The sequence below is a fragment of the Sinocyclocheilus grahami genome, unplaced genomic scaffold, assembly GCF_001515645.1.
Source record: "Sinocyclocheilus grahami isolate Dianchi unplaced genomic scaffold, SAMN03320097.WGS_v1.1 scaffold161.1, whole genome shotgun sequence".
NCBI classification, from domain to species: domain Eukaryota; kingdom Metazoa; phylum Chordata; class Actinopteri; order Cypriniformes; family Cyprinidae; genus Sinocyclocheilus; species Sinocyclocheilus grahami.
This window is the reverse complement of record NW_015505340.1, coordinates 1533409-1543678: the sequence shown is the minus strand read 5'-3', so window position 1 is coordinate 1543678 and position 10270 is coordinate 1533409. Positions and strand designations below refer to the sequence as shown.

General features: G+C 34.3%; 1 protein-coding gene across 1 annotated transcript in view; it reads left to right on the top strand.

Annotated features, from left to right (window-relative positions):
• Nucleotides 1-10270, top strand: part of LOC107592975 (angiopoietin-1-like) — a 58820-nt gene that overhangs the window by 40368 nt on the left and 8182 nt on the right. The window contains exon 5 of the mRNA XM_016282558.1: nt 5317-5483. Within this exon, the coding sequence (XP_016138044.1) occupies nt 5317-5483 (167 nt within the window). The remainder of the gene's footprint in view (nt 1-5316; nt 5484-10270) is intronic.

Sequence of the window (10270 nt, the reverse complement as noted above, 5' to 3'; positions counted from 1 at the left end):
TAACCTTCATGTACCTAAATATTTGAACTTCTCTGCAAGTTAACTAGCACAGTTTACCTCAGCATGTGCGTCAATAGAAGAAATATGATGGTTTCAAACATACAGCATCTTTGATGTTGCTAGATTGTAGTGAGTTCATAAATACCAAGCTGTTATTTGTAAAAAATATTATTGGATATTATTTGAAGCAGTATTAAGGGTTATTATGAAAAATATAATATAAGCGTAACTTGCATCATTAGATTGCATTATTAGATATAGCTGTTCTCCCACTTGGATGGCTGTAATAAATCCCTATTTGCTAATTATTATTTACTCACTGGCATCAATCATTTTTAGTGATTAAAATACCAAAATATTATTTTCTGTCTCCAAATTAAGCTCTCTAGGGACAGGCTATGACTCAGTGCTGCATGTAAATATAAAAAGGTAATATGTCAAAATATGATTTTTGGGTTTAGGCACACATTATGATTAAAATGGTTTATGGCTTAGGGAATGTTTTAAAAAAAATACTCTGCTCGCTCAGCTGGTGGCCATCATTTTCATGCTTTCTCAGTCCATTTGAAAGAATCAGACTTTGTCGTTTCAGTTGTTTATATAAAGATGCAGTGCAGTAGTTTGAGTTTTCACTTCGCCAACACACCGCACTGGGATTTTCAGTTCTTGCTTATTTTAAACTTTGTTTTGTGTCTGCGAGCGTGTGGAGAATTCTGATTTATAAAATCACTCAACTTGGATGTTCTTTTCACATAAACTTGTTCCAAACAAAAGTCCCAACTGAACCACCAAGAATTTAAATGTAAATAAATATTGTGATTATAATTTTTTTGAGCCAGGACACAAGCTGTTTAATAGCTCAATTTACCACAGTTTAGCTAAGATTTACATGTAAAGCTTTTCCTGATCATTCAGACGAGCAAAGATCACAGTGTAGTTTTTGCCATCGGTTAGAACCAAACTCCAAATTCAACATAAGAGCAACCCCCTACGCATTTTAAAATATTTTGTAACTCTTTACAATAACTTGGATAATCATGATCATTTTTTTATTCGAATGTACGAGAATAAGCACTAGGATTTCATTTCATTTCATTTCACTTCACTTCACTTCACTTCACTTCACTTCACTTCACTTCACCTCACCTCACTTCACCTCACTTCACCTCACTTCACCTCACTTCACCTCACCTCACCTCACCTCACCTCACCTCACCTCACCTCAAGTGACTTCCATTGCATTCATGATGCACATTTTATTTCAGGTTTTGAACAGAACTGAACCAATGACCTTGGCATTGCTAGTGTCATACTCTTCCATTTAAACTACAGAAAGGCTATTTTATTATTTTTTTATGATATTTAATTTGATTATTTTTAATCATATTTCATTTTGCTATATATATTTAAGTGTGCAATAATGAGCATCATGTCATTTATTTGATCATTTAATCATGTTTATACATGTTTTTCCTTATATTTGTATTTGCATGTACAGTAATAAACATTAGGCTTTATTTTCTTTTATCAGCATTGTATTTTGTCTTTCCCCGGATTGAACTTGTCTGTTTACATCCAATTTATTTGTTTTTTTTTTATCATTATTTCCAATATTTTTTTCGGTTACACTTTATTTTAAGGTGTCTTTGTTTCACTGTAATTATACATTTAAGTACTGAGTAATATTAATTAGCTACATGTACTTACTATATGGTTAGGGTTAGGATTAGGGTTTGGCTTAGGGTTACTTGCATGTAATTATGCATAATTAATTGTTATTATAATAGTAAGTACATGTAACATGTGTAACAATGACACCTTAAAATAAAGTGTTATCTTTTTTCTAATATTGTTTCTAATATTCTATTATTTTTTTTAATAAAAAAAGATTTTTTTTTCCAATAAAAAGACAAGTTATGTGACTGAATAATTCAGAGAAGAAAGGTTGAACTGGTCCAGCATTATATTAAAATAGCATTAAAATAGCTCTTATCTTTATATTTTCAATTGTCATTTTCCTTTTAGTTTGTATGTAGTTTTGCCATTTTATTAGGTTTTCTTTCATTTATTTCAGTTTTAGTCATTTTTGTATTTCCACTTCAGCTTATTTCATTTCACCAATTTCAAATCTTTTAAGTTTAAGTTAATCATCTAATATTTAAATTTTGTTTTACTGACTTTATTTCAGTTAGCAATTAATTTGAATAGTTTTAGTTAATAATAGCAACCCTGCTCTGGTCATTCTGAAATGCTAGAGCCGAAGTCTGTCATAAAAATAATGGGCTCTACTATTAACTCCCAGAACTTTCTGACATACTGTCACATCCAGCCATGAGGCATCTTCCACTGATTGCTAGCAAACATAGCGTAAATTAAATTCGCAACTTGGATGGAAACATTGCTGTTGAAGAGATCCAGACTGGGAACTGAAGCTAACGCAGCGCAGCGTTGGACTTGCCAGAAACGACAAAGATCAAATATGCCTATTCTGAAGATCAAATATAGGACAAAAAGATCAAAACATTTGTCTGTGTTGTACTGTCTTGGGTTAAGAATAGTGAAATTTCTGATGCTCACTCAAATAAAAGAGGCAGTGAGAGTATAAATGCACTTGCCCTTAATGAGGAAAAAAAAATTAACTTAAATGATTTTAGCAAATGGCTGCAATATAACAAAGAGTGAAAAATTTAAGGGGGTCTGAATACTTTCCGTACCCACTGTATGTTGATTAATGACAGTTGACCAATGACATGCCTATTTTTTAATATTCGATGTGATAATAATGAATGGCAGCCATGTTTTTAAAAAGCCATGTCTTTGACCTGGACCTGTTTGAGTTTTAGGGACATAAAGTCAGCTCTGACTCTCATGAAAGAGTTGGTGCGCTCCTCGCTGAAGCTTTTATTTGTAGTGTCTTTTTTCTGGTTTGGATCAAATGAAAAATTGGAATAACTTCACCTCTCCTCGTTTGAGTATCCGCTCCAGCCAGTCACAATCAACATAATCAAGGTTTTTATTTCTCTTTTCCCAATCATTTTCCCAACAGAAGATGGGAGAAACTCTTCATCAGAAGGAATCAGATATTTAGACCATGGAAACAATTGTTCCTAGGTTTTGGCAGTGTTAATCTGACTTTTCTCCATTCTTCTCTACAGGAGAAAGGGTTTTGGACAGGCCACTTTGAATGGCTATTACTGGAATGATACATAGCAACAGAGTGAGTTGTTGAGACACCGATGTTGTGTTGTATAGAAAACCACACACCCAAGAGAACTCCCTGTTTTAGGGTATAAAATAACAATTGATCTTCGTTTTTCCTCTACATTACTCACATAAGAAATGTTGCGGTTTCATGGCAAAAAATCTTCTCAGGGATGATCCCATGCACAAAGGCCAGGCTTCCAAGGGGAAACCCAATCAGAACAGAACAAGCACCCCCGGACAACATAAACAGATACAGGTTACGGAAAAATAGCCATCAGGTTTCAGGCGCATTACAAGGATTTTTGGAGAACAGACTCTCTTTACTCTCACAGGAGGTGCTACAGGCGAAATGAATGTCTCATATTTACTGCACAAAACTCTTGCTCATCAATCACCTGCTCCCACGAGCCAGCAATTAATAAGCGAGAAGAAGGTTTTAGTCAGTCTGTAATGCAATATGAGTCATATTATCATCACTTTGCCTGTAGCACACTTCATTTTGGTTGCATATAAACACATATAGGCATTGTTTAAGTATCTAACCCTACAGTATAGCCATATGGCAACATATTTCTCTTTAATTTCTCACTTGTTTCTCATCCAATAAAATGCCGTTTTTAAGCCACATGACCTTTCAAGAGATCTCTGCTGAAGATCTCCACAAATTGGTCTGTTAATAAATTGCACTGTTTCTTCTACATCATGACATAGTTTTACAGAAAATATTGAAGTTTCCGTGCGACAATGTTTTATTGCAATGGAAAAATTGCTGTGTTTCATTTACTTATTGAGAATGTTTATAGATGCTGGCATCAATTATATAAAATTTATTTGAAAGTGCTTTCCATTATACAATTCCATTTATGCATAAATAACACAATTCTGATTTGTATTTCTTCTTTTTAGACCAAAATGACGATAGAAATGTTTAATGGAAAGGGCAAGCTGTGTTAGCTCTACCAAATGACAACAGTGAGAAGTCTTTTTGTAAAGGAGTGTTGATTTTTTTTATGCTTTTAGGAAAAATATCGAAGAACTTATGATAATGATTCATTCAATTTTAGTTTCAAGTACACAAATGCATCTGTTAATTCAAAAAACAAAGACATTCTAATTTAATCAAGGAAAATGTTATAATTTTTAACACAATTTTCCACTATGTCAGTGTTTCCTGTTTATTTACTTAGAAATCTTTTATTTGATTTTTGTAATTATATGCATTTGTTCTTTACATACAGAAAAAAATGGTACCATGCAGGGTTAAACAATACGTGATGGCATGTGTATGTTTAAATCCATCCAGCACTCGTGATTTCCATTGCCTTCACTGGAAATTTTCTCATTTTGCAGAAGCAGGGAGGAATGCAGGGAAAGGTACACTAATTACAGATGTTGCTCATTAAAGATTTGTATTCGTACTTGGATATGGTTCTGTTACGCTGTACTGTAATTATTACTGTGGCTAGCACCTGCACTGCATTATGACATGTTTCAGAAGCCTTTCTGCAGCTGTTTATAGCTGAATGGATCCATTACACACATGGAAACTTGTCCAAAATATCTTTTGGAAGCAAAGCAAAAACTTAACTGTTAAATGATTTTTTTGTGTGTGAGTGTGTAGCTAATCAGCTCATTGGTGTGTTGGAGTGGTCCAGACGCTACAGAGTGTGTGTTTGTGTGCATAGAAATGACACGAGACAACATACTGCTTCTCATCTCATTCAAGTCATGTCATGCACTACATGTTTATTTAGATACTATATACACAGTTCTGCATTTCTCTTTGGCATTACACAAAAATCAAATATTAGTACTGTAAATGTCATGTCATAATGTAGTGTGTTTTCTCAGTCTTTCCAGATCTGATGCAGCCATTGAAAATTTAGGCTCAGAAACGGACCAGTGGTTATTGATACCTTCATGCGTCAACATTTTCTGGAAATCTGTAATTATTATCTCAAGAAAATGATGAATTGAGGAATTCCGTCCCTGTGTTGATTCTATTAGGCTTGAAATATCTTGGACAGGATTTTCTTTCCCATTGCCTTATCCAAGGCCTCCCGTGATCCAAGTAGATACTTAAACTGACCCGGAGTCCACCCTCTTTTCTAGGGCTTTGGGAGCGTGTCGGCCGAACACTGGCTGGGAAATGAGTTTGTGCATATTCTGACCAATCAGAGGGAGTATGCCCTCCGTGTGGAGCTGACAGACTGGGACGAACACCAGGTCTTCTCACAGTATGACAGTTTCCACATCGACAGTGAAAAACACAATTACAGGTACTTTCTGATTTTTAAGTGAATGCTGCTCATTATTTTAATGTAAAAATGTTGATTGAAACAGTTTAGGAACTTTTTTGTTTTGCCACAACCAGTTACACATCTTGTCAATACATTCAAAGTTATATGGGTTTGTATAAAATACCTTTTATTTTAGGTTGTTATATACAACACCGTTCTGAAGTTTGTGTCCGCTAAGATTTTTCTTTTATGCTTACCAAAGCTGCATTTATTTGATTAAAATACAGTAAAAAACTGTAATATTGTGAAATATTATTACAATTAAAATAGTTGCTTTCTATTTGAATATATTTTAAGGGATAATGTATTAATGTGATGACAAAGCTGAATTTTCAGCAGCCATTACTCCAGTCTTCAGTGTTACTGATCCTTCAGAAATAAAAAATAAAAATAATTATAAGTTGAGATATGTATCTCTCTGAACAATTGTTATATTTAGTTTGGGGGAATGTCTCGGATAAGATGAAAGTGTTGTTATTTCTAAAACCTGACGATAAGTTCCTGCGTTCATTCATAGTTTTACTCTCTGTGGGATCTTTAAATGCTTTTCACTGGTGAAGCTATGGAGAGGAATCAAGCTATTAGGTTGACCTAGTGTTGTGTCACACCAAACATTTCCCCTTTTTCAGCTGTTAACCACTTAGTTTTCTTATTTTAAAAGGCAAAACAAGGCAAACTATACAAAAAAGTATGTATTGCACTTGTAGCTCATGCACAGGCAGGTGAAGACTTACGAGCTCTCAATTTCAAAATATCTGGATCTTAGCAGGGCTGTAGCCTGTGGCGTCCTGCACACTTTGCCATGGTTTATAGTGGCCTGTGCCGGTAAAGAGTTTCAGGAATCTAATCAGCATTCTCATCGCTAAAAATAGATTTGTTCTCTCAAACTGTTATGCTATGCTAATCACACAGCGTCTCTTGAGAATACTGGCCAAAACAAACCCTTTCTTTGGCCAAACACAAAGTGTGCAAGAGTTGCCACCTCTGGCAATTCAGATTAGACCTTCAGATTCCAACCTGACAAACTTTTTAGTTTGTGTATATAAAAAGCACAACCATTCGATGTAGTATGAAGATATGCTTTTTAAATCCTAACAGTGTCAGCAAATTGTTTACAGCTTGTTTTTTTTTATTTTTTAGAATTTTCCATTTCAATGTAGTTTGTGCTCTTTAGTGCTGGTTTAGTCAGCTGCAGTCTTCCTAAATGTAGGTTATAAAGTAGTTAGTCATAGTTCACAAATTCTGTCATCATTTACTCACTCCCATTATGTCATTCCAAACCTGTGTGTGACTTTGTTCTGTGGAACACAATTTTTTTTCTCCCCACGATGAAACTAAATGGGATCCAAAAAAAAACCATTGACTCTTATTGCATGAATAAAAAGACATAGATTATACATACATTTAAACCATACATGTCTGGAATGACATGAGGGAGAGTAAACATGATAGAATTAGAAAGATAGAAATATCCATTTAAGAAGCATGGCAGGGGCACCTGCATAGCAGAATTAAAGTGTGCTTAATACATTCCCACATACTGTACATATGCACACACACACAGTCTATGTGGAGACATGGCACATAAAAGCACTTTAAAATTTCGCAAGCGTGTGCATGAATCTACAAAGAATAATTTAGAACTTAACATATTACGATGCACAAGAATTTCTATTTGTCAAAACCAGTGTGGAGACTTTCCAGTCAGAAAATATTTGTCTGACTGCCAGCTACTTGCTTTTGCTTAAATTTAAAGCTAGTTTGCAAAAGAGTTGGTATTAGAACAGCAGTAATTACACAAAGAAATAATGGAGCGTAATCCCATAACCTAAATCACAAAAAAGACTAACTGTCAAGTTTATTACATTTCTTTCAGTACTAATGATTTCCAAACTACATACAGGGTAAAGGTTGAAGTGAGCAAATAGCACTTGGCTGAATGTATACCATGCTCAGCATAATAAATTTCAAATAATGACCATCTCCTTTTTTTCTTGATATAACCAAGTTTCCGCAAAGGTCTGAGACAATAATATTGGGTATATGAGGGGAGTGAGAGGTGTGATCCAACAAATCAGTCAGCATTATTAGACAGCAACATTACAAATGCAGTTTTGACTAGTTTTGACACTTTAATAATTTCAATAGTAAATCTTTAAAATTACTTTTAAACTGAGTTCATTTTTATTCTTTAGTCAAAGTCTCAGTCACTTTTGTTATTCTGATAATATTCTTTTTATACGTACATAACCGGACAAAAGTTTGGGGTAATTGTTTTTTTGGGGGGGGTTTTTATTCAGCAAGGATGCTTGAAATGTATCAAAGGTGACAGTAAAAACATTCTATTTCTATTTTATTTAAATTACATTTAAAAATGTTGTACTGTATTTTTGATCAATTAAATGCAGCCTTGGTGAGCATAAGATACTTCTTTCAGAAACATTGGTAACACTTTACAATAAGGTTAATTAGTTAAACATTAGTTAATATATTAACTAACATGAACTAACCATGAGCAATACATTATTTACTAATCTACGCTAATGTTAATTAATAAAAATACAGATGTTCATGTTAGTTCACAGTGCATTAACTAATGTTAACAAGATTTTAATAATGTATTAGTAAATGTTGAAATTAACATTAACAAAGATTAATAAACGCTGGATAAGTGCAGTTCATTATTAGTTCATGTTAACTAATGTAGTTAACTAATTAACCTTATTGTAAAGTGTTACCGAAACATTAAAAAAATCTTACTGGCACCGAATGTTTGCATGGTAGTGTATATTCTAGAAAGGCAAAAAGTATATGCATTATCAGAATCAGAATTATCAGAAAATATTTAGTGTATATGTATAATTTTTATGTATTGTATTTCAGGTTGGTGGTTTGTGTGTGTGTCTGTGTGTTTTTAACCTTTGTGCTATGACATGGATTTAAGTCAAGAATATTTCATCAAAAAAAAATCAAGTGGACACTGATATATACTGTAGTGTAAACACTAAAACAAAATGAAAATCAGACTTTGGCATGGAAAAAATAACCTTTCCAATAAAAATTTTTTCCAGGTCTTTTGCATTCTTTTGGTGAACCTCAAGTATAGTTATATACAGCTATCACAAAGTAATGATATATGCCTCTGTGGTGCTAACTGACCACAGCTCTGCCCTGTGCTCACTTTTTAGGCTTATGCAATGGAAACTTGAACTAGCTTCAGGAGCACTGAATAGGCAGACCATGACAGCAATTGTGAAAATGATCAATGTCTGTGACACTACACTGACTTTAGACATGGGTGGACCACAGGGTTACTGTCTCAGTCTCGCAATATTGTTTTGACAGGTGAACAATAGCATTTGATTTACTAGGGATTTTTCAATAATTGGTTTACATCGGCCACAATGGAATTGCATGTAAACTGTGGTGGAACTGGCAAAACAATACATGCATTTAGCCCTGAATGTCAATATAATTGATATAATCATTAGAATATATCTGCAATGACAACATTGGAAAATATTAAATGCTCTAGATAAAAATCTCAATTTCAACCATAAATTAATGTCTTGATTGATTGATTGATTGATTGGCTTTTTCCTGCTCCAGGTATTATACGCTTATATGAAATGGTTTAAAACTTTAAACTGTCAGATTACTGCATCTTTTGTGTAAAAGTGCTGTATATTTTTCCTTCACTATTATGTATATTTCTCTATACTTTTAATATTATATTTTCTGTAATACAGAAAATTGTGTATTTTAAAATAGCAAAACCTGAGAAAGAAAAATAAAGCAAGGCAAAAAGGAGAGAGAAAAGTGACATGTAGAAAAATACCCATTACATCATTTATAGCAAAGCAAAGCAGGCCGCTGTTGCAGATGCTGCTGATAAACACAGGCTCTTATTACAGCCGTGTTTACACAACTTATGAATCCTGAAGCTCCTTGATTTCGAGGAGTGTAACAATCAGCTAAATGGATCTTGAGCGTAATTGCTTCAAAAGATCAACACTCTGTTAATGTTAGTTTGGCACCTATACAGTGCTCTACACAATTATATTGAATATAATCGTAAATTACATTGCCAATCTCCAGCTGAGCAGAAGCATTGTATATGGCTATTTTAATAAGCCACGTAAGGAAGAGTTGAAAAATTATATTTAGCCATAATTCAAAATGAATCACTTTTTTTTTCCAGAATGTGGAAGTTTTACAGCAGCCTATTTAGCTTTTTTTAATTGTATGAGCATTATGTGAGCTGGAATTTGGGAGAGCCCAGTGTTTTGTTTCTAGGGAAGACCTACACAAGGAAAGCAATTGCTGATAGGGGTCAGTATCGGGGAGTCTCTGAAGGGATCTGACAGTGCTGCTGCAACGGGGGGGGGGGGGGGGTCATTCTTGTTCATATTCCTGGGCTGAATGCCACTGACCCAGCGCCAATGCCCACAGCACTGACAGACACCCAGACTCTGCCTGTGTTTACATGGCTGCTATGTATATTGATTGAGTAGAGTGTGTATATCCCTGCTGAAAAGAACCACTTAAATCAGCTCAGTTCAGGCTGATTTGTGCCACCATAGTGTTTTCATGTGGAGCTGATTGACCTAGTAAGTCATGCTGGTTAATCTACAGTAGTTTGGTGGGGAAACTAGCATCCCAGCATCCATTTAGTGTGTGTGTGTGTGTGTGTGTGTGTGTGTGTGTGTGTGTGTGTGTGTGTGTGTGTGTGTGTTGTTTGTGTTTTTTGTGTGTTTTTTTTTCTG